The 25033-nt window shown below is 47.2% G+C and overlaps 2 protein-coding genes across 5 annotated transcripts in view; one reads left to right on the top strand and one right to left on the bottom strand.

The window, feature by feature from the left end:
- Window positions 1–8: 8 nt before the first annotated feature.
- Window positions 9–9821, bottom strand: bbs10 (Bardet-Biedl syndrome 10). Of its 2 annotated transcripts, none has more exons than XM_063048282.1 (3): window positions 9696–9821; window positions 3943–4135; window positions 9–2479 (listed from the first exon to the last, which is right to left on the bottom strand). In XM_063048282.1, exons 2-3 carry the CDS (start codon window positions 4131–4133, stop codon window positions 142–144), a joined length of 2529 nt encoding a protein of 842 aa, XP_062904352.1. In that variant the 5' UTR covers window positions 4134–4135; window positions 9696–9821; the 3' UTR covers window positions 9–141. The 2 variants fall into 2 exon arrangements, with proteins under 2 accessions (XP_062904352.1, XP_062904353.1); XM_063048283.1 differs by lacking the exon at window positions 9696–9821 and adding an exon at window positions 9298–9426.
- Window positions 9822–9927: 106 nt separating this feature from the next.
- rxrba (retinoid x receptor, beta a) overlaps window positions 9928–25033 on the top strand; it is a 68979-nt gene continuing 53873 nt past the window's right edge. Inside the window, exon 1 of one of the 3 annotated variants that reach the window (XM_063048287.1) lies at window positions 9928–10733. In XM_063048287.1, coding sequence (XP_062904357.1) covers window positions 10715–10733 — 19 coding nt within the window. In that variant the 5' untranslated portion in view covers window positions 9928–10714. The remainder of the gene's footprint in view (window positions 10734–25033) is intronic. The other 2 variants (XM_063048285.1, XM_063048286.1) reach the window with 2 other exon arrangements.

Genomic DNA, 25033 nt, shown 5'->3' with positions numbered 1-25033 from the left:
ACACTATCGGGCTCTGCTGGCCTGTGGTGTCCGGTGTGGTCCTGCAGGGCTCGAATTGGAACCCTTGCTCACAGTAAGCTGTGGTTCAAGTGTCAGTCACCTCTGACTGGGAAGCTGTCCCTTGGCGGCTGGTGTTCCCGTTCACTCCTTGTCCTCGCCTTCTGCCCTCCCCCCGCTGCCCAGCCTGCCGCGCACCGCCACGGCCCTGTCCACCTTTAGCAGGCTCCTCAGGCACTGCAGGGTGGAGCTCACCAGCTGCCCCTTGGCTGCCACCACCTCCAGCGACCCCCGATGCCCCGGCATCACATGCCCCTCCCGGAGCTGCTGCAGGAATTTGGCATGGGCCTGTAGGAGTTCCCTGCCGGGGCTGGGGCCTCGGTAGAGGTGCAGGGGGATGTTCAGCAGGGCCTGCGCCAGCACCTGGCAAGCTAGCCCCACGGTGGGCTGGAGCTGCCGGGCACACTCCTGCTGGAGGTGGTGGTGTAGCAGGAACTCAAATGCCCCACCTGGGGGCAGCACACAGCCGGCTGGCAGCTGCCATTCACTTGGATCCTGGAGCTCGGGGGAGAGTGTAGGGGTGGGGGGACGGGGGACAGCTCTGGAGGGCTCGCTCTGTGCTCGCTCAATGCTGAGGCTATTCTTGCCCTTGTTTTGAGCTTCTGTTTTCCCCGGGTCACAGGAACATTGGCTCTCCCTCTGTCTCCTTGAGACCCCAGCATTGGATCCCTTGCTCCCTGTCCCTGGGGTCTCTGGATCATCTCCTTTCCGCCACCATCCTGGAGGGTCTGGTTTGACTCGCTCCCTCCTCTTTCCTGAAACGTCAGCACTGACTCCCTCCTTCTCCCACCCTGGGTTCTCCAGCTCATCTCCCTCCCTCTCCAATTCTGCAGTTTCTGGGAAGGGAACCCCCCTCCCTTTCCCAGGGACCCCAGGATTGGGTCCCACCGTCCCGCCTCCCAAGTCAGGTCCCTCCCTCCACAGCGCCCATGGGTCAGCGTTCTCACTCTCCCTTCCTGGGACCATTAGGTCAGGTTCCCTGCCCCCCACTGGATTCTGTCCCTCACTCTTCCTTTCTAGGGTTCCAGGAAAGGGTCCCTCCCATCCTGAGGACCCTGTGCCAGGTCTGTTCATCCTGTTCTCTGCATCCTCTGCCTTGATTCCCTCCCTTTCCCTCCACCGGGCCTCTGGGCTGGATCGCTCACCTTTCGGTCTTGGGCTCCCAGCCTTGAAGACTTCCCTCCTGCTTCCTGGGTTAGGTCCCTTCAACCCCATGTTTCTCTTCCTGCCTGGGTTGTCTAGGTCTGGACTCTTACTGCCCTTCCCAGGGCCTGGTCCCTTCCAGCTTAGGATCCCTGGGTCTAGTCCCTCCCGGTCTGGTTCCTCCCACCCTGAGGTCTCTGGGTCCCCTGTCTCAGCTGCCTCCCTGCCTGGATCACCCACCTTGGACCCATCCCACCACAGGTCCCCCCCCTCGGGCAGCAGAAGTGTCAGCAGCTGGTAGGCGCCGGCAATGGCACTGCGGTGCTGCTGGGCCAGGCCAAGGATTGGGGCACAGAGGCGGAGGCAATGGGGCTTCAGGTCACGGCATCCAGCCAAGCCCAGCAGCAGCTGCGGGCCGGGTCCGGCACCCAGAGGCTGCACGAAGCAGGTTTGCAAAGTGTCGGCCACCTGGGCCTCAGCCACCTGTGACACAGGCTGTGTGCCTGTCAGCCTCCCCAGCAAAGCTAGCTCATCATCTGGCAGCCTGTGAACAACAGCCAGGCTGCTGGCCTCAGCCGCCTCCAGCACGCAGTCTGGCTGCCGGGGTCCCGAAAGCAGCAGGCCGATGTCCAGCTCCCGCAGCCGGGCCATGTCCTGCTCCAGCCGGCTGGCTACCCAGAGGCGGGCCTCGGCCAGTGCGGCAGCTGAGCTGGGCCGCAGGGTGAGGCCGGGCTCGCTCAGGGCCGGTGCCAGGCTGCCCGACAGCAACAGGGCTTTGGTGGGGCCCAGGCGGCTGCGCACAGCCAGCCCCCGGCTTAGTGGCAGTCCCTCCAGCACCTGGCTGTGACCCACTGACAGCCCGCCCACAACCACCAACAGCTCAGATGGGTGGTTGACACACAGGTCCAGTGCTGGGCCTGGGCCTGGCGCTCCGTCCGACAGCCGCCACAGCAGGTCGCAGGCTAGGTTGGCGAGGAGGGGGGCCCAAGCCTCGCCCACCCGGCCCGACAGGTAGGCCACCAGCACACGGCCCACCGCCTCCCGCTGCAGCTGTGCCGGTCCTGGGCCAAGGGCCGAGGTGCAGTGTGGACCCAGCCCCTGGGCTAGTAGCCGCGGCAGCACGTCTCGCTCCAGCTGGGCCAGGCCCCGAGCCAGCTGCTGCCGCACACCTACTCCCTCGGTCTGGGCTGCCCGCAGCAAGGCGGCAAGCAGCAGCAGAAAGGACTTGGCTCCGTCTCCAGTCTGCTGGCGGTGGCACAGAGCACTGTTCACCATCCACCTGCGGAGAGACGGCAAGGGGTGAGGGTGAGGGCAGCAATGTCCGTCTGGGCAACACACACACACACACACACACACAGAGTAAATATACACATGCAACACTCTCCCCTCCCAAACACTCACCTTATACTGCACATGCCCCAACACACCCCAATCTCACTCAGCACATAAGCACATCCTTAAACACACACGCAACTCTCTCTCGTCCTCTATCTCGCGCACACACACACACCCCTCAACAAGGATACTTACTAAAATACACACAATACACCACCTCACACTCCATACCAAACCACCCCCCCCACCCACTACACGAACTCAGCCCTCAGTAACCATCACCCACATGCCCCTGACCTGTGCTAAATATCTAGCTCAGCTTTAGTGTAGCATGTCCCCAACTCCCAGTCCCAAGCTTGCACTCTTCACCAACACCATCCCAACCCACTGGGGCACAACACACGGGCACTCAGAGTCCAGTTTATTGTTGAGTTATGTTTGAGCACTGGGACCAGACCAGCCTAGGCCAAGGTTGTGTTTGAGTCGGACTAACTTGGGCCAGGGTTGTACTTGGAGGAGTTTGGACTTATTTTGGTCAAGATTGGGTTAGAACACATTGGGACCAGACTAAATTAGGGTCAGTGTTGGGTTTGGGTCAGACTAGCCTGGGTCAGGGCTTGGTTTGCGTCGGACTAACCTGGGTCAGCACTGGATTTGGGACTAATGTGTCCCTGGTTTGTCTTGGGTTTGGACTAACCTGGGTCAGGTTTGTGCTCTGGTTGGACTAACCTGGGTCAGGTTTGGGTGTGGGTTGGACTAACCTGGGTCAGGTTAGGGTGTGGGTTGGACTAACTTGGGTCAGGTTTGGGCTTGGGTTGGACTAACCTGGGTCAGGTTTCGGTGTGCGTTGGACTAACCTGGGTTAGGTTAGGGTGTGGGTTAGACTAACTTGGGTCAGGTTTGGGCTTGGGTTGGACTAACCTGGGTCAGGTTTCGGTGTGGGTTGGACGAACCTGGGTCAGGTTTGGGTATGGATCAGACTAACCTAGGTCAGGGTTGGGTCAAACTAACCCGGGCCGGGTTTGGGCTTGGGTCGGACTAATCTGGGTCAGGTTAGGGTGTGGGTTGGACTAACCTGGGTCAGGTTTGGGCTTGGGTTGGACTAACCTGGGTCAGGTTTCGGTGTGGGTCGGACTAACCTGGGTCAGGTTTGGGTGTGGGTCGGACTAACCTGGGCCAGGTTTGGGTGTGGGTCGGACTAACCTGGGCCAGGTTTGGGCTTGGGTCGGACTAACCTGGGTCAGAGATGGATTTGGGCTCGGGTTGGACTAACCTGGGTCAGATTTGGACTTGGGTTTAGCTAACCTGGGTTAGAGATGGATTTGGGCTCGGGTTGGACTAACCTGGGTCAGGGTTTGGTGTGGGTTGGTTTAATCTGAGTCAGGTTTAAGTTTGGGTTGGACTAACCTGGCTGCAGGGTGATCCAGCAGGAGAGATTCTAAGATGGTGCCCCCATCCCTGGTGATGAGGATGTCTCCCGTAGCTCTAGTGAACAGCACCTGACCTCCCAGTGGGCCAAAGCATGGTGACACAATGTTCTCCAAGGTTTCGGCAATGTGCACCAGGTTTTCAATGTCCAGTGCGCTGTCCCAGCCCATTCCTACACAACATACAACAAACGTGAGGTATTACTGGTAAGGACAGAGTGAAGCTCCCTCTCCTTGTCTAATCACACACACCTCCAGGATCAGACACAGGGTAAAACTCCCTCTACACTGCTCTGTCATACACTCCTGGGGTCAGACACAGAGTGATGCTCCCTCTGCACTGTCCCATCACCCATTTTGAGGATTATAAAACCTCGGGTTACATGGTGTGATGTAAGTGCGCCTTTAAGCTGTGGCTGCTGAATTGCATCAATAGCAGTCAGCACATCATCCTTGGGAGGGTGAGGATTTCAACAGTATCCTCGAGAGAGATTGCTGCAGTCTCCACTGTGGCTGACTGTTGGTGGAGATGTTGAATGGCCCGTCCGCCCTAACTCCAGCACGTCAAGGTCTGGAGAATGATAGGGACTAATGATTTCTCAGTATACATCTCCCATGACTTAGGCTGCAGTGTGTCCTGGACGGGGATGATGTTTAACTTTAACCTCTCTACTGCTGCTGTTTTAAAGAGTTGAGTGGATTCTTTCCTGCCTCCCTTGGAGACGGGTCACCAGTGGCTGCAGCATGTCGGACAATTTACGACAGACACCAACCACAAACAGATCAAGGGTGAACCGCAATGCATGGAGAGGGTCTCTGGCAGACCGTGTTTAGCTCTAAGCAACACACAAAATGCACAACTGATGAAAGATCTCAGCCCGTAACATCAACTGTTTGTTGCTGTCCATTGATACTACCAGTTCCTCCAGCATTTTGTCTGTTACCCTGCATTTCCACTATCTACAGAATCTCTTATGATAGTGTTTAGGTCTGATCCTGTGGGAGATACAAATTTTCAGCAATGATCCAACTTTTTAAATAAAACTTGGCTAGAGTCAAACACATTAGATACAAGGCTTTATCACTGAGATTGAACAACATGGGGACACATATGTTCCCACGATAAAAAAAAGATTTGATGTTTGTTTGGCATTGTCCTCCACACTCCCAGGATGGGTAATACTGCTTTTGTCATTGAATTGGGGACATTCAATATACAGTGCCTATAAAAAGCATTCACTTCCCCTTGGAAGTTCTCATGTTTTATTACTTTATAACATTGAATCACAGTGGATTTAATTTGGCTTTTTTGACACTAACCGACAGAAAAAAAAACTCGTGTCAAGTGAAAACATATCTCTACAAAGTGATCTAAATACAAATATAAAACACTAAAATAATTGATTGCTTAAGTATTCACCCCCTTTAATATGACACACCAAATCATCAGTAGTTTGAGAAGTCACATAATAAATTAAATGGATATCACCATGTGTATTCAAGGGTGTTTTAATTAATTATAGTAAAAACACCTGTATCTGGAAGGTCCAATCGCTGGTGAGTCAGTATCCTGGTAAAAACTACACCATGAAGACAAAAGAACACCCCAAGCAACTCTGCAAAAAGTTATTGAAAAACACAAGCCAGGCGATGGATAAAAGAAAATTTCCAAGTCACTGAATATCCCTTGGACAACAAACAACAGGAATTCTGCAGATGCTGGAAATTCAAGCAACATACATCAAAGTTGCTGGTGAACGCAGCAGGCCAGGCAGCATCTATAGGAAGAGGCGCAGTCGACGTTTCAGGCCGAGACCCTTCGTCAGGACTAACTGAAGGAAGAGTGAGTAAGGGATTTGAAAGCTGGAGGGGGAGGGGGAGATGCAAAATGATAGGAGAAGACAGGCTCACTCTTCCTTCAGTTAGTCCTGACGAAGGGTCTCGGCCTGAAACGTCGACTGCGCCTCTTCCTATAGATGCTGCCTGGCCTGCTGCGTTCACCAGCAACTTTGATGTATGTTGCTTGAATATCCCTTGGAGTACAGGTCACTCAGTTTTTAAGGATGGCCTGCTCTCGGCAGATTTATAGCTGTGCCATATTCTTTCCATTGTTTGATGATTAGTTTACTTGTACTTACAACATTGAATGACAGTGGATTTAATTTGGCTTTTTTGACAATGATCAACAGAAAAAGACTCTTTCGTGTCAAAGTGAAATCAGATCTCTACAACGTAATTGAAATTAATTACAAACATAAAATACAAAATAATTGATTGCATAGTGTTCACCCCCCTCAAATCAGTATTTAGTAGATGCACCTTTGACAGCAATTACAGCCTTGAGTCTGTGTGGAGAGGTCTCTATCAGCTTTGCACATTTGGATACTGCAATTTCTCCCCGTTGTTCTTTACAACACTGCTCAAGCTCTGTCAGATTGCATGGGGATTGTGAGTTAACAGCCCTTTTGAAGTCCAGCCACAGATTTTCAATTTGATTGAGGTCTGGATTCTGTCATGGTCCCTCCAGGACATCAGCCTTCTTATTTTTAAGCCATTCCTGTGCAGCTTTGGCTTTATGTTAGGAGTCTTTGTCTTGCTGGAAAACAAATCTTCTCCTAAGTTGCAGTTCTCTTGCAGACTGCGTCAGGTTTTCCTCCAGGATTTCCCTGTATTTTGCTGCATTCATTTTACTCTCTCACAAGCCTTCCAGGGCTTGCTGCAGTGAAGCATCCACACCATGATGCAGCCACCACCATGCTTCACGGTAGGGATGGTGTGTTTTTGACGATGTGCAGTGTTTGGCCAAACAGCTTTTAGTCTGATGGCTAAAAAGCTCAATTTTGGTTTCATCAGGCCATAGAACCTTCTTCCAACTGACTTCAGAGTCTCCCACATGTCTTCTGGCAAACTCTAGCCGAGATTTCATATGAGTTTCTTTTTCCCAACAATGGCTTTCGCTTTGCCACTCTCCCATAATGCTGTTAAGTACCTGGGCAATAGTTGTTGTATGTACAGTCTCTCCCATCTCTGCCAATGAAGCTTGTAACTCTTCCAGAGTTGTCATAGGTCTCCTGGTTGCCTCCATCACTATTTCCCTTCTTGCATGGTCACTCAGTTTTTGAGGACAGCCTGCTCTAGGCAGATCTACAGCTATGCCATATTCTTTCCATTTCTTGATGATTGTCAACTGTACTCCAAGGGATATTCAGTGACTTCTAAATTTTTTTGTAACCATCTCCTGACTTGTGCTTTTCAGTAACATTTTTGCAGAGTTGCTTGGAGTGTTCTTTTGTCTTCATGATGTAGTTTTTGCCAGGCTACCAACTCGCCAGCAGTTGGACCTTCCCAGTACAGATGCATTATCAATACATCAATTGAAACACCTTGATCACACACAGATCTATATTTAACTAATTATGTGACTTTTTAAACCAACTGGCTGCACCAGTGATGATTTGGTGTGTCATATTGAAGGGGATGAATACCTCTGTAATCAATTATTTTGTGTTTTATATTTGTAATTAATTTTGATCAGTTTGGAGACATGTTTTCACTTTGATATGAAAGAGCCTTTAGCTGTTGATCAGTGTGGACAAAATTCCAAATTAAATCCATTGTGATTCAATTTTATAAAACAATAAACATGAGAACTTCGGGGGGGGGGGGTGAATACTTTTTATAGACACTGTACATTATATGGTTATATACGTTATATACATGTTAACTGACAATGAACTTGACTTGAATATCACTGGCATATATCATGAAATTTGTTAACAGTGGCAGCAGCAGAATGCAATATATGATAAATATAGAAAAAAATAAATGAATCACAGAAAAAGTCCATATAGAAATCAGATAGCAGAGAGGAAGAAGCTATTCCTGAATCACTGAGGGTGAACCTTCAGGCTTCTGTACCTCCTTCCTGACAGTAACAATGAGGAAAGGACATGTCCTGGGTGATGGGAGTCATTAATAATGGACTCCTTGAAGATGTCTTGGATACTACGGAGGCAGTACCCATTATGGAGCTGAGTAACTTTACAATTTTCTGTAGTTTCTTTTGATTCCCTGCCACACCAGACAGTGTTGCATCTGTCAGAATGTTCTCTTCTGTACATCCATATAAGTTTTTGAGTGTTTTAGGTGACAAACCAAATCTCCTCAAACTCCTAATGAAATATAGCCACTGTTGCAATGATATGATGGGACCAGGTTTAAATCCTCAGAGATATTGACACCCAGGAACTTGAAATTTCTCACTCTCTTCACTTCTGATCTCTCTGTGAGGATTGGTTCATGTTCCCTTGTTTTACCCTTTCTGAGAGGGGTGTCCTGGTGAATAAGGATAAGACAGCTTGGGTTTTTATTTCATGAAGCTAAGAAGAATCAGTGATGATCTTGTTCAAATACATACGATCTTAATGGGGCTTGACAAGACAAATGTTGAGATGTTCAAATTGAGTTTATTATGTGCACAAGTATATGAACGTACAAGTGTAATGAAAAACTTATTTGCAGCAGCATCACAGTCCTATAGCATCAGATAAGCAGCTTTCACAAGAATAAAACAAATTAGACTTAAATTACTGTATATACAACTTTCACAAGGTAGAACACAATTAGAATAAAATCAGCCCTTTTTAGTGCAAACTAAACTCCAGTAATTAGAGTACTGCTGGTTCATTTTAAGAAATTAATTTGTTTGTAAACCTGTGGGAGAATCACGAACAAGGGGACATTGTTACAAAATAACGGGTCGATCATTTAAAACTGACAACTATAGAAATTTCTTCTCTAAGGGGGTGGTGGAGCTCTGAAATTCTCTGCCCCTGAGAGTGATGGAGGCTGGATCTTTGGAGACATTTAAGGTGGAGGTGACCTTAATGTGATCACATTAAGGTAATATTCCAGGATCTGGGACCAGCACAGATCAATCATGATCATTGTAGATCAGTGGTTCCAAACCTGGAGTCCAAGGACCCCTTGTGTAATGGTATTGGTCCATGACATAAAAAAAAGGTTGGGCGATGGTGGGATAGGTTTCAGGGCCGAGTGGCCCACACCTGCTCCCATTCATTCTGTTCCTGACCTTTCCAAGCTCAGATCCCCAGACCCACACCTTCCAAAAGACATCCTCGAAAACCTGAACTGTCCCAACCCGAGACCCCAACACCCTGACACAAAATGAACCCTAAACTGTGAAGCCCTCCCTGAATTTTGATCCTAACACCCTGAACCTAAATGACCCCGAGACTCCTTCGCTGCAGTCTGAGCATCCTGACACCGACTGAACACTGAACCGCGAGCCTCTTCCTGAATTGCTGATCCCTACCCCACACTAACTGCTCCCCTCTCCCGTCCGGGGATGGAGGATCAGCCAGTGGAATTCCAGCGGAGGGCACTGGCCTGCCACCTCCAGCCGCCGGAGAACCGACTCCCCTCCTCAGGCGGCTCCTTTGGCAGCCCCGACCCGTCAGGTCCCAGCCCATGACGTAACTTGACGTCACGCAGGAGGCAGGGCCACCGAGATAGCGGAGTCTAATTCTCAGCTTGCCCCTTGCCGTGCCCACGCTGCCCTGTTAATGCCCCGCTTAGGGTCGGTCAAACAGCCCCCCTCCCACACTCCCGAACCCCTCCCAGTCTAGCCCCGCCCTCTCGTACACCACCCTGTTCCCGCCCAGCCCCAGGTGTAGCCCCGCCCCCATCACCCCGCTCCGCCCAGCAACCTACCTGTCAATCACCAAACACGCTTCGCCACGCGTTACCCTCTGACGTCATACAGGATCACCGCCCATTCCCCCGCGCCCTGATGTCACCCCGTGCCGCTCTCTCCAACCGTGACTTTGACCCCGGTAACCCGCACCATCCACTCGCCCCGCTCACTTTCGGCTGTTGTCCGGCTCTGTGCCCTCTGGTGACTCACTGTCCCCGCCCTCCCGCCTGCCCAGCCAATCAGGTGCCCACGCCGAATGCCGAGGCTGCCGGTCTCTGCGGCGCTCCGGAGGTGGGAGGGAGTGCGGCCTAGTTGTTGGAGCTACCGATACACTGAGGACCGGCCGACGGGCTTCGCTAATACCAAGCCCGAGAGCAGGGACTGATCCCATGGGGAAGAGTGACCGCAGGCTCCGGGCAGAGGGAGCGAGAGAGAGGGCGGTTTGAGCTTGGGGAGGACTGACTGCTGGGAGAGGCAGCCTGTCGATAGCTGTCTTGGTGCCGAGAGCGACCGGTGACAAGCGATCCAGGGTTACAGGGCTCTGGCCAGTGGTCGAAGTGGGGCAGAAGGGGTAGTTTAAGGACTGTCTGGAGAGAGAAGAAGGATGTCTGAGCCCTGGGAGGGGTTTTGGTGCTGAGACTGACCCACAGAGAGTGAAGCCTTCAGGCCACTGAGTGAGAGAGACAGGTTGATTTTTTTTCCTGAGGAGGGGACGGGGAGTCTTGGCTCTGGGGAGAGAAGCAAAGGGGGATCCTGGGAGAGGACGAGAAGACTGAGACCCAGGTAGTGAGCCTGATTGGAGGAGTTGAAAGAAAAACGTTGAAGTGTATTTAAGTGAGGTTGACCCCAGGAGGTGTAGAGAGAGAAGACAAAAGTGATCGACACATGGCAGATGGGTTGGGATCAGAGGGGCAGCAATGATCAGAGCAAGGGTTAGACTTCAGAAGCTGGGAGGAATCACGTTTTAGTGCCTCACTGCCACCCTGCACCTCCTGCCGCCATCGTTTCTGCAGTCTTGGAACTGGCTGAGGACGGAATGTGTGAGAGCAACAGAGGTAAGGGCGAAGTAACTGGGCTGGGTGGTGTGAACTCTGGTCCTGGGGACATCTCACATCTGTGAAGAGTTAGTGACTAAGCTTTATCGTGTTGAGAGGGAGTGACCACAGGTGCTCACTGGAGCTCAGAAGTGTGAATTAAACCAACAGTGCAGTATGGCAGGAGACCAGTCTGATGTTAAACTGTGCAACAGACACAAAATGTTGGAGGAACTCTGCAGGTCAAGCAGCATATATGGAGAGGACTAAGCAATCAATGTTTCAGGCTGAGACCCTTTCTCAGTACCAGCATCAGTACCGATGGAGAGACTCGGTATGAAACAACAACTGTATATTCCTCTCCAGAGATGCTATATGGTGGGGTATAAAATCTCTTCCCCTTTGTTTGATTTTTATCCTTCAGTGAAGCTGTGATACATCCAGATTAGATGCTTTCTATGGTGCATCAATAAAAATTGGTAAGGGTCAATGAAGTCATGCCAAATTTCTTAGTCCTCCTAAGGAAGTAGAAGCATTGGTGAACTTTCTTGACCGTAGTGTTTGCATGGTTGGAGTAGGACAGGTTATTTGTGATGTTTGCTACTAGGTACTTGAAACTCGTACCCTCACAAACATTTGCACCCCAAATGTAGACAGGAGTGTGCACCCCAGCCCCCTTCCTGAAGTCAATGACCAGCTCTTTTGGTGAAGTTGAGGGAAAAGTTATTGTTGTGACATCCAGCGCATCGTTATTAGAGATTTGACCCACTGTTGTGCCCTCTGTAACCTTTAGATGGAGTTAGAGCAGAAATAGGCCATGCAGCCCTGTGGTGCTGGTTTTTGCCTATTCTTACTGATTGGGGTCTTTTGGTCAGGAAGTCGAGGATCCAGTTGCAGAGGGATGTGTTGAGTCCCAGGTCTTGGAGGTTAGCGGTGAGTTTGCTTGGAATTATCATACTGAAGGCAGATGTCAATGAACAGTAGTTTTACATGGGTATCTTTGCTGTCCAAATGCTCCATTGGTGGGAGTAGGGCCAGGGAGATTGTATCTGCTGTGCACCTATTTTGGTGAAAGGTAAATTATAGTGGGATGTGGTTCACTGGGAAGCTGGAGTTCATGTGCCATGGCCAGCTTCTTGAAGCATTTCATGGTGATTGATATCAGAGCCACTAGGCAGTAGTCATAGTCATAATTTATTGATCCCGGGGGAAATTGGTTTTCATTACAGTTGCACCATAAATAATAAGTAGTAATAAAACCATAAATAGTTAAATAGTAATATGTAAATTATGCCAGGAAATAAGTCCAGGACCAGCCTGTTGGCTCAGGGTGTCTGACCCTCCAAGGGAGGAGTTGTAAAGTTTGATGGCCACAGGCAGGAATGACTTCCTATGACGCTCTGTGCTGCATCTCTGTGGAATGAGTCTCTGGCTGAATGTACTCCTCTGCCCACCCAGTACATTATGTAGTGGATGGAAGACATTGTCCAAGATGGCATGCAGCTTGGACAGCATCCTCTTTTCAGACACCACCATTATACATATTACCCTGTTTTGCTAAGATGCCGGGATGATAGTGATCTTCTTAAAGCAGGTAGAAATCTTAGATTGAAGTAGGAAAAGTTTTTAAAAAGTTCAAATAGCCCCACAGCTGATCTGTGCAGAATCTAAGGACGTAGCTGGGACACCATCTGGCTGCTCTCCAGAAGACTGATTCAATGTTTGTAACAATGATTGTCGGTTCAGGTGCATTGAAAGCTGTTGGTGTTTTTTTACATAGAATGGTGGGTGCTTAGAAATGGCCGCCAGGGATAGTGGTGGAAGCTGGTATGGTGATGTTTAGGAGGTTTCTAGAGAATATGTGGGGAAAGGAAAGATGTGGATCATGTCCAAGCAGAACAGACACAGTTTAGTTTGGCACTGTGTTGTGCACAACTTCGTGGGCTGGAAGGCCGATGCTATTCCATTTTATGCTGTACAGACCAACAGGTCATGCTGTGCTAGTAGGATCTTGCATTGTACAAACTGGTAGTTATATTTCCCATGTTGCAACACTTCAACCAGACCAAACAACTTTATGCCATCCATAAATTAATTGGCACCTTGGGTCATTTCTGAGGGCAGATAAGCAACGACTTCATTGCAGGTCGGGTGTTGGATTTGGTCATTGCATTTGAGGAAGACAGAGGTTTTAGCCTGAAGTCCATCACCTGTGTTTTTATGACAGTCTTGTCGTCGTTATTACCGGAGTTTCATTTTAGATTTCTTACAACGGAGTTGATTTTCAGTTCCCCACCTGTTGTGATGGGATATGGTGTCAAGTTTCCAGGTCATTGATCCAGGATTCTAATCTTGTGACATAGCTTCCATGGTCACTGTCCTCTGAATCATGTTTATCATCACTCACATATGTTGAAGTTTGTTGTTTTGCAACTCAAATACAGTACAATATACTTAAAAGTTTCCATAACTTACAACGCAAAGAATTGCAAAAAATGGAGTAGCGGTTCTTTTCATGGGTTCATGGACTGTTAAGAAAATTGACGCAGAGGGGAAGAAGCTGTTCCTAAAATGTTGAATGCAGACGGTGATACAACCAGTCAGAATATTTTCCACTGTACATCTGCCTGGGTTTGACATCAGGTGGCTACTGAATGAAACGTGGGCAGTCTGATTCATGCACCAGTGAAGACACTCAGTGTGAATGCTATTCCCATACCTGCCTGTTATATTTCTTTGAATTCTATCCATTTACTTGTGCTGGAATAATTCCCTGCTCTGGACCTCACCTACCCAGATCAAAAAGCTTAAGTGCTTCAAGAGTGTTTGGAGTTGCAGTGAGAGGTTGTCCCCCAATACCCACCTTTGCAATTTCCGGATGTGACCTGGGACACAGGGTTTATCCACTTAACGCTCATACTTTCTGCTGATGCTATATGAACAGATTGTTTTTCCATCTTAATGTGCCAAATCAAACTGTGCTAGCATGGGCCAAAGAGTCTGTATCTATCTTGTGTTTGAATCTTATCTGAGCCTAAAACTCTGTTTAAATCTATTTGTTACAGACACAGGTCAGAATAATTAGCGTAATTACTCTGAAATATATTGGACCAATGAAGCAACTTTTATGTAGTCTATTGTAAAATGTTGTCCAATTGTACTGTGCGCTCCTGTCACAGGGAAAAAAACACAATGGATCTTGCCTAATTTGACTTTGGTGCTGAGTGGCTTAATAACAGTGACTGCAGATCTCATAAGTATCAACTGTTTCAGACGAGAATCCTTTACGCTTACCATTCTCAGTGCACTTCCGGTCAGCCGGAACGGTATTACCCACCGAACTCCTCTTCTCCAATGTATTGAACACTTTGTGCATTCCTCATTCCCTATCCTTATGATAAGGGTAGTTTCATAATTCACCCATTAATACAAATATCCTAGATAATTTTTGTGTAGATAGATAGATATACTTTATTAATCCCGAGGGAAATTTGGTTTCGTTACAGCCGCACCAACCAAGAATAGAGCGTAAATATAGCAATACAAAAACCACAAACAATCAAACACCAAAATGCAAACTATGCCAGATGGAAAATAAATCCAGGACCAGTCTATTGGCTCAGGGTGTCTGACCCTCCACGGGAGGAGCTGCATGTTCGATGGCCACAGGCAGGAACGACCTCCCGTGCCACCAAGTGTTGTATCACGGTGGAATGTGGCCGAAGTCCGACAGTAAAAAGTTCAATATCCAGTCTGCAAACACGTTCCTCGATTGTAATATGCCCCGGATTGCACCATCCGTTGTTAGCCAGAACAGTAAGCACCCAATTCCTTTACACTTACCGTTCTCAGTGCACTTCCGGTCAGCCGGAACAGTATTACCCACCGAACTCCTCTTCTCCAAAAGTCTCTGTTGTCTCAACCCGGTCCTCTTTCCTCGGCTTTGTGATCCCCCTCTGTGTGTTTTACTCCAGATTTCAGCAGGGGTGTCTGCCGCTCTGTTCGCTATGCCGGCCGGTGTTTGCTGCTCCGTGGAATACACAATGCGACCATGCTTCTGTCCCACGTGTCGGGATGTAACCATTTCCGGCGCTAAAAAAAACTCAAATAAAACTCTCTCTACCAGCATGTTAGAGAGGGTGCAGCTTCGATGTGTTACCGTGAGAAAAAAAATACAAAAAATAACGTAAATTAAAAAATAAGAAGACGAAAGTAAGAATAGATCGGAACGGCTATACCAGGCTGCATGCACAACTGGCGGATGCCGAGTGTACAGGGCCTATAATCTAAATGATTTTCTGTGCAAACACCCCAGTCCCTTTTTCATTTTCTTATGGGTTTGAAGCAAGCTATAAACTGATGAGTTTGAAGTGCAAAGGCCATTTAACTTAATTATTACCGCACAGAAACAGTCCTTTGGCCCAAATGACCAGTGCCAAACAATATACCCATCTAATCTGGTCCCATTTGCCTGTGTTTGACCCATATCCCTCTAAATCTCTCCCATCGCCCAATCTTGGGAAAAAGGCAGTATGGTCATCAATAGTTGTTTCTTTGATACAGCAAGGTGACAAATGGCCATGCTGCCTCCCAGTCCTCCCTTGTTGCGTTTGATTTAGTTTGAGTATTTATGCATGCAACAAGTTCTCATGATGCAGAATCCCAGTGAAGTGTTTCAGCCCGAAATATCAACTGTTTATTCCTCCTGCATACATGCTGAGTTCCTCCAGTATTTTGCATGTATTGCTGAGGATATGTACAATTCCCTGTGAAAGATTGTTATTGATGTCCTTTCAGAAGATGCTCTTTCAAGTTGCGATGACTTGCTGTTTTTTAAATTTTGCTTGTGCTTCTTGTTCTTTTGCTGTTCACTTGGAATCTGTCCCCTCCTCTCACTGGATATCTGACTTATTCGTGTCAGCTATGTATCGTAATTTCAGACGTGTCTACTGCCGAGCTCTGTTTGGGGCCCTGATTGTTAGTGTGTGTGTGTGCGGAAATCTACTGAGAGCACCTGTAGCATAGGCTAGTCTTGCCTCTGCTCAGACGGATTTGTGGTGTGAGATAAGGAAGTTAACCTGGTTTGCTGTCCCCGGTGTTCAGTAAGTGAGGCAGTGAGCTATTGCTTCACTTCACAGATCCTAACTTCCCACTCTGGGCTGTAGTTGACGAGCGAGACCTTCCTTGGCAGTGTTTAATCGTTTCCAGGTATGAACTTAAACCTAATTTATTCCCAGGCAAAGGACTGAACAGGTTTGATGGAATAAGTAGCAAAGAGGTCACATGAGGGGAGTCAGAACCAGTGTGTGTAAAAATATCGCACCTATTTCAGGAGGAGAGTTATTTCCCAGGGAGAAGTTGGATCTCTCTACCACACTGCTACAGAAACGTTTTGTTCATCGTCTGGGATTCAGGCTTTGTCTGCAAGGCCAGTATTCCTGGCTCCCCTTTCATTTCTCTCGGGAAAGTAGCAGTAAGCCGCCACCTTGAGCCACTGCAGTCTTTTTGCTGAAGGCACTCCCCCCATGCCGGTTAGAGAGGGTTCGGATTTGGGTTCCATGGTGATTTTCCCAGATCAGGTTGGTTTCTGACTTGGGGAACCTCCACATGTTGGTGTTCACTGGCTCTTGCCGCCCTTGTCTATTTTAGAAGTTGTGGGTTTGAGAGGTATTGTTGGGAGCGGTTGTAGTGTGTTCTGTGGATCGTACACACTGAAGCAAGTGTGGTGCCAGTGGTGCAGGGAATGAATGCTGCGGGTGAGGTGTTGGGCTGTGGGCTTCCTGGATGATTTGAGAGTTGGAGCTACACTCATCCGGGAATCTACATTCCTTGTAGATGGTGTAAATGCGACGGGGCATTACCAGTCGAGTCACTCCCTGACCTTTTGCCCACTGCTGCCTATATTTTGTCTTTTCTTGCTGGGTCAGGTTGAGTTTCTGGCCAGTCTATTAATAACAGGTGTTCATACCATTAAATTTCAAGAGTAAACGGTTAGACTGTTGTTAGTGGTGATTATTTTATGGCACTTTTGTGGCCTGAATGTTATTCACCATTGAGATGTGGGAAATGGAGCAAGCAAATAACTTGGATTCAGCAGATGCCAAAGGCATCTGACACACCCACTGGGTCCAGAGATCGTAGTACTGAGCACCTTGGAACTAGAGAGAGGGTGGGTTGAAAGTAAATTAGAAATGTTGGTGGATGAGAGTCTCTGTACACCTCTAACATCACTATTACCATTGGTGACCACCACGTCAGCTACCTTAGTCCCATTTCCCTTGCACAAAATTCTCCACCTTTCTCCTTTGAACAACCTCAGCCTTAGTTTAATTTGTTTCATGGTCATCTCCTGTCCTGTGACTTGGTGTACAATTGTGTTTGAATGCCATGGTCACTTGTTTTCTTTGTAAGTGGTCTGTGAATATAGGTTACGATTTCAGCCTTACCTGTCGCAGTAAGTCAGGGTGGTGGGAATAAGGAACTGAGGAGAGTGGGTGGGATGTCTTGTGGTGAAGAAAAACCTTACATCCCTACAAGCTTGTGAAGTTTGGCTGGGATCTATTTAACTGAAGAAGTAGTGGATGTTTTTTTCGGGATCTAGATGTCATTGGCAGACTGTCCCGAAAGTGGTCCTCGAGATGTTGAGCTGCATTCTTGAACCACTGTGGTCCTCCTGGTGCAACTACTCTTTGTAGTTACATCAGGATCTGCAGGTGACAGTGAAGGAAAGGGGATAAACTTCCAAGAAATGTAATTTGGAGAAACCAGCGATCTGTTGGAGGACTCTGCAGGTCGAAGAGCATCTGTGAGATGGACAGTGGGGATAAAGAATTGTTGACGTTTTGGGTCCAAATGCTATATCAGACTGAGAGCCGAGTTTGTGAAAGGTGTTATGTATTCATGAATCAGAATTGTACAGTTTGCCTTTTAGAGTCCAATGTTGACTTCGGTCATGATCTAAAGGGGCAATAATCAACCTGCTGCAGTGGCTTTGGGTCCATCCCAATGTCTTCCTCCAGCAGATCGTTTGTTGCTCCAGATTCTTGCAACTGTAGTCTCCTATGTCTCCATGCATACATTGATGCCTTTGCCCTTACTGGCGCTGTCAACTATGTGAGATGTTGGGGGCGGGAGACAAAGTTCACGGGGGTGGATGGGGTGCCAGGCGAGTAGGCTACTTTGTTCTGGGAAGTGAATGAACTCTCTTGCTGAAACTCATCCGGATGTGGAGAGAGACTTGTGTCGTTCTGCTGACACGTGCTTCAGTTGGTCAAGCAGCTCTGGGCTGCCGGGCGTCATCTCAGATTGCAGTTTGCAGTGGTTGGAGCTGAGCATCTGGAAGTGACATTAATTGAGAGCTAAGCTCTTTTTTTTCCTGCCCACCCCCCACCACCACTCCCCAGTCCCCCACCAACTGTTTACATGCTTGTTAAAGTACTGACTTTGCCATTGTGGTTTCTTTGAATACACTGAGTGGCAAATTCAGCAAATCTCACTTATCTATTAGATCGCCTTTGCAGCATTTCTGCTGCTGTCAAGGCCACTGCTGTGCAGTGGAGAATGGAACCACACAGACACTCTGCAGGAAACAAGCTACGCTGAGCCATATTGGGGGGTGACCACAAAACCCAGGCACTTTGAACCACATCTCCAGTGATTGCTGAAGCTGAAGTGCGTCTGTCGCTCCTACCCGAAATGTTAACCATTGCCCTTCCCTCATATCCTGCCTGACCTGCTGTGTGTTTCCAACAACTTCTGCTTTTGTTTCAGATTTTCATCTGGTGATTACTAAAGGTGCTGAGCTGGAGGGTAGCGAGGATTTTATTTAATCAACCCCATGCAAGGGAGTAAGGAGGCATGGGATCCAAGGGGACATTGCTTTGTGGATCCAGGTCTGGCTTGCTGACAGAAGGCAAAGAGTGGCTGTAGACTGGTCATACTCTACATGGAAGTTGGTGACCAGTGGTGTGCCTCAGGAATCTGTTCTGGGACCCCTTCTCTGTGATTTTTATAAATGACCTGGATGAGGAGGTGGAAGGATGGGTTAGTAAATTTGCTGATGAGACAAAGTTTGGGGGTGTTGTGGATAATGTGGAGGGCTGTCAGAGGTTACAGCGGGACATCGATAGGATGCAAAACTGAGCTGAGAAATGGCAGATGGAGTTCAACCCAGACAAGTGTGAGGTGGTTCATTTTGGTAGGTCGAATATGATGGCAGAATATAGTATTGATGGTAAGACTCTTGACCGTGTGGAGGATCAGAGGGATCTTGGGGTCCGAGTCCATAGGACACTTAAAGCTGCTGCGTAGGTTGACTGGTTAAGAAAGCATATGCGGTACATTGGCCTTCATCAACCATGGGATTGAGTTTAAGAGCCGAGAGGCAATGTTACAGCTATATAGGACCCTGGTCAGGCCCCACTCGAAGTACTGTGCTCAGTTCTGGTCACCTCACTAAAGAAAGGATGTGGAAACTATAGAAAAGGTGCAGAGGAGATTTACAAGGATCTTGCCTGGATTGGGGAGCATGCCTTATGAGAATAGGTTGAGTGAACTGGGCCTTTTCTCCTTGGAGTGACGGAGGATGAGAGGTGACCTGATAGAGGTGTATAAGATGATGAGAGGCATTGGTCATGTGGATAGTCAGAGGCTTTTTTCCCAGGGCTAAAATGGCTAACACGAGAGGTCACAGTTTTAAGATGCTTGGGAGTAGGTACAAAGGAGATGTCAGGGGTAAGTTTTTTACGCAGAGAGTAGTGAGTGTGTGGAATGGGCTGCCAGTGACGGTGGTGGAGGTGGATACGATAGAGTCTTTTAAGAGACTCCTGGATAGGTACATGGAACTTAGAAAAATAGAGGGCTATAGGTAACCTTATGTAATTTCTAAGTACATATTCAGCACAGCATTGTAGGCTGAAGGCCTTGTATTGTGCTGTAGGTTTTCTATGTTTCTACCTGCCACATTAGTTTACAGTGAAACAACACCTTTTCATGACTGGAAGGTTTCATTGGCTCAACCCTGGCTTAGCTGGTCATGCTCTGGTCTCATTGGAAAGACGTCTAGACTTTGCTGCCTCAGCTGGCACTCATAGTAGGGTACCAGGGTATGCTGCAGCATGTGTTCCCCACACCCCCCCAGCCCCTTTACCCCACTCCCTGCTTGTAGCTATCAATCACCCATTTATCACCGGTTTCTTGCTCACCACAGTTCAGCATGTCACAGAAAACAGCCTACTCTCCATGGATTCTGTCTACACTTCTCTCTGCCACAAGGCAGCAGCCAGCGTAATTAAAGACCCCACCAAACCCAGGCATTCTCTTCTCTCCCCTCTCCCATTGGACAGAAGTTGCAAAAAGCCTGAAAGCACATACCACCAGGCTCAAGTGAACAGTTTCCAAGCACAGTAAAATGGATTCTCGTCTTCACAATCTTCTTATCATGATCTTGCACCTTATTGTCTACTTGCACTGCACCTTCTCTGTAAACGCAGCACTTATCCTTGCATTCTGTTATTGTTTTATCTTGTTCTACCTCAATGCACTGTACAATGGGTCAGAACAGTGTGCAAGACAAGTGTTTAACTGTATATCAGTAATAAACCAATAACTATAATAAACCAATTCCAATTTACCAATCTTATTCTGGTTCCAAAAAACAAGTTGCTGGTGGAACTAGGGAAGTCAGGCTGCATTTATAGAGGGGGAGAAATGGAAAGGCCAAGCCCCTTCATCTAGACTGAGTTCCTCCAGCATCTTGGTTTTTTTTTTTGGCTCCAGTTTCCAACATCTGTGGTCTTTCGTGTCTCGTGGACATAAGAGGCTGCAGATGCTGGAAACCTTGAGCAACACACACACGTTGCTGGAGGAACTTAACAGGTCAGGCAGCATCTCTATGGAGGGAAATAAATAATCATCTTGGTTTGAAGTGTCGACTGTTTATTTCCCTCTACAGATGCTACTTGACCTGTTCTGTTCCTCCAGAATTTTGAGTATGTTGCTTGTATCCCCTGGTTCTGGTTACATCTGCCCTCCTCTCTAATGGTTCCCATTATTATATCATAAGACAGGAGTAGAATTCAGCCATTCAGCCCATCGAGTCTGCTCTACCTTGGCTAATTTACTATTCATCTCAATCTCATTCTCCTGCCTTCTCCTTGTAACCTTTGATGTCCTTGACTAATCAAGAACCTATCAACTTCCGTTTTAAATATACTCAATGACTTGGCCTCCACACCCATCTGTGGCAATGAATTCCACAGATTCACCACCGTCTGGTTAAAGAAACTCCTCTTCATCTCTGCTCTAAATGGACGTCCCTCTATCCTAAAACTGTGCCCTTGGGTTCTAGTCTCACCCACTATAGGAATCAGTCTCCACATATTCTAAGCTTTTCAATATTCGATAGGTTTTATGACATTCTCCCCCTCATTGTTCTAAACTCCAGTGTGTACAGGCCCGGAGCCATCAAGTGCTCCTCGTATGTTAACCCTGTCATAGCCAGGATCATTCTTGTGACCCTCATTTGGACCATCTCCAATGCCAGCAGCTCATTTCTTAGATAAGAGGCCCAAAACTGCTCACAATACTCAAAGAGCGGTCTGACCAATGCCTTACAAAGCCTCAGCAGTACATCCTTGTGGTTATATTCTAGTCCTCTCAAAATGAATGCTAACATTGTATTTGCTTTTCTAACCACCAGTCAACCTGCAAGTTGACCTTTAGGGAATCCTGCACAAGGAATCCAAAGTCCCTTTGCACCTCTGATTTTTGAATTTTCTCTCAGTTTAGAAAACAGTTTGTCTTTATTTCTTCTACCAGAGTGCATGACCATACATTCACTGATGCTGTATTCCATTTGTTACTTCTTTGCCTATTCTTCTAATCTAAGTCCTTCTGAAGACTCCCTGTTTTCTCAACACTACCTGCCTCACTACCTATCTTCATATCATCCTCAAACTTGGCCATGAAGCCATCAATTCTGTCATCCAAATCACTGACATATAATGTGAAAGGAAGCAGTCCCAACATCAGCTCCTGCGGAACGCCACTAGTCATCGGTAGCCAACGAGAAAAGGCCCCTTTTATTCCCACTCTACCTCTTGCCAGTCAGCCAATCTTCTATCCATCCTCATTTGGCAAAGACCTTTTGAAAATCCAAGTAAACAACATATATCGACTTCCTTTTCTCTATCCTGCTTGTTATCTCCTCAAAGAATTTCAACAGATTTGTCAGGCAAAATTTCCCCTGAAGTAAACCATGCTGTCTTGGGTACTTTTCATCATGTACCTCCATGCACACCAAAATCTCGTCCTTAATAATGGACTCTAACGTCTTCCCAACCACTGAAGTCAGGGTAACTGGTCTATAATTTTCTTTCTTCTGCCTTCTTCCCTTCTTAAAGAATGGAGTGATATTTGTTATTTTCCGGTCCTCCAGAACCATTCCAAAATTTAGTGATCCTGGAAAGATCATTACTGATACCTCCACAATCTCTTCAGTTATCTCATTTAGAACCCTGCTGTGAAGCCCATCTGGCTCTGGTGACTTATGTACCTTCAGATCTTTCAACTTTCCAAGTACCTTCCCCTTATAAGTAGCAACAACACTCACTTTTGCCCCCTGACACTCACAAATTTCTGGCATACTGCTAGTGTCTTCCACAATGACGAATGATACAAAATACTTAAGAGTATTAAATTTCAGCCAATTCTTTTCTCCCTTTTACTATCTCTCCAGAGTAGCAGTTAGACAGCTACTCTCGCCTCTTTTTTACTCTTTATCTATCTGAAAAAGCTTTTGGCATCCTCTTTTATTTTATTTTAAGTTCCTATTTTCTCTCCTTGAGGCTCTTTAGTTGCCTTCTGTTTTTAAAAGCTTCCCAATCCTCTAACTTCCCACTAATTTTTGCTATATTATATGCCCTCTCTTTTGCTTTAAAACTGTCTTTGACTTCCCTTGTCAGCCACTGTTGCCTCATCCTCCCTTTAGAATACTACTTCATTTCTGGGATGTATCTATCCTGCACCTTCCAAGTTGTCCCCAGAAACTCCAGTCATTGCTGTTCTGGCATCATCCCTGCTAGTGTGCCCTTCCAAACAATTTTGGCCAGCTCCTCCCTCGTGCCTTTACTCTGTTGTAATACTGATCCATCTGATTTTAGCTTCTCCCTCTCAAACAACAGGGTGAATTCTATCATATTATGATCACTGCTTCCTAAAGATTCCTTTACCTTAAGCTCCCTAATCAAATTTGGTTCATTACACAAAACCTAATCCAGAAATAGAGGTGGTGATCTCTCTAAACTCACCCGGCAGAAGGCAAAGGCAAAGCACTGCTGTAACCTGCTGAGTACATGAGTTCCCAATATGCCAGAGTGGCGTGGAGGGAAATTGTCTGTCAACTGGAATTTCCAGATGAGACCTAAAGCAAGCGAGCAATCCAGAAACGCCTTTCCCCCAGTGGGCTCAACCACAAGCTGCTCTAAAAAACCATCTCATGGACATTCTACAAATTCTCTCTTGGGATCTAGCACCAACCTGATTTTCCCCAAACTACCTGATATTGAAATCCCCCGTGACTATCATAGCATTTCCCTTTCTACATGGCTTTTCTATTTCCCAATGTAATTTGTATCCCACAATCTGGCTACTATTTGGAGGCCTGTATATCACTCCCATCAGGTCTTTTAATCCTTGCAGTTTCTTAACGCTATCCACAAAGATTCATCTTCTGATCCTATGTCAGCTCTTCCTAAGGATTTGATTTATTTATTAGCACAGAGCCACCCTATCCCAACTGCCTCCTTGCTTGTCCTTTCGACAGAATGTGTGTCCTTGTCTGTTAAGCTCTCAATCACGATCTTCTTTCAGCCACGACTCAGTGATGCCCACAATGTCATACCTGCCAATCTCTAATTGCAGCACTACAAGATCATCTACCTTATTCCATAAACAGCATGCATTGGAATATAACACCTTCAGTCCTGTACTCATGGCCCTTTTCGATTTTGCCCCCATTTTACACTTCAGTTTATCTCACTGACTGCAACTTTGCCTATCGTTTGCCTGTCCTTCCTCGCAGTCTCACTACACTTGTATACAAATGCACTATCCTCAGCCCTATCATTCCAGTTCCCATTCCCCTGACAAATTAGTTTAAACCCTCCCCAACAGCTCCAACAAACCTGCTTCAACCTTCCTTCCTTTGCAGATTCTAGCACTGATAGCCTTGGTGTTCTTGCTTATCCTCATTACAAGCAACATACATCAAAGTTGCTGGTGAACGCAGCAGGCCAAGCAGCATCTATAGGAAGAGGCGCAGTCGACGTTTCAGGCCGAGACCCTTCGTCAGGACTGGGATTGCGCCTCTTCCTATAGATGCTGCTTGGCCTGCTGCGTTCACCAGCAACTTTGATGTATGTTGCTTGAATTTCCATCATCTGCAGAATTCCTGTTGTTTGCTTATCCTCATTATCTCTGTCTTTGCACTTCCTTCCTTCCACTGGCTCCATCTGTCTGTCACCCTTCAGACTTCTCAGTCGACCAGTCGCCTACTGGCCTGTGCCTCACCACTCTTGCTCTCCTCTTTATACTGGCCATCTCTCCTCTCTGCCCCCATGCAGGTTTTTGACCTGAAACTTCAGCAAGTCCTTCCCCTCCGCACAGATGCTATCTGACCTGCTGAGTTCTTCCAGCAAAATGTCTTTTGGTCCAGATTCCAGCATCTACAATCTCTTGTATCTCCTGAATCAAAACTCCCTTCTCTCCCGAGATGATCTTTAAAAAAAAGTCTTATTGGCGCATTTTCAATGAACAGGGAATTTCCCTTGTGATATGTGGCCAATATTCATTTCCCCTCAACACCGTTCATTGTCACCTCATTAGTTGCCTGCAAATTGTCAGTGCAACCGCACTTCTAAAATGCTGTTGTGGTGGCCTTGGGGATTTCCTGAACTGATGAAAGGTGTATAATACTTAACTGTATAATTGAAAGGTGTATTTTATATATATAAAATGCACTTATTTTTCATGTAATATACTATGTAACATACAGCAATGATGATGATGTTGTATTTGTAGTCTAATCCCGATAAATGAGTCTCAAATTAAATTACAGTATTGCAGATGCCTCAGATCAGTCCAATGTCCTATCTTTTCGAAGACTGGAGCATACTTGGTCCTGCCGCTCACTCTGCCAAACCAACCAATCACTTCCCTGGGTTGGGATACTGAGCTGCAGAGCACTAAGGTTTGTACATTGGAATAACGCTCCACAGATTAAAGTCTCCACAGATATAATTTAATTGGGAAGGTGATACAGA

Source organism: Mobula hypostoma, chromosome 5 (assembly GCF_963921235.1).
Source record: "Mobula hypostoma chromosome 5, sMobHyp1.1, whole genome shotgun sequence".
NCBI lineage: Eukaryota > Metazoa > Chordata > Chondrichthyes > Myliobatiformes > Myliobatidae > Mobula > Mobula hypostoma.
The sequence above is the reverse complement of the archived record's forward strand: the minus strand, read 5'-3'. Positions and strand labels throughout refer to the sequence as shown.

Bases quoted from the DNA above. Each gene is read 5' to 3' on its own strand.
- bbs10 (XM_063048282.1), bottom strand. From the start codon at position 4,133: ATGGGCTGGGACAGCGCACTGGACATTGAAAACCTGGTGCACATTGCC. The intron at 2,480-3,942 runs GTTAGTCCAACC...GTCTCTCCGCAG, and splicing joins CTGGATCACCCTGCAGCCAG to GTGGATGGTGAACAGTGCTC.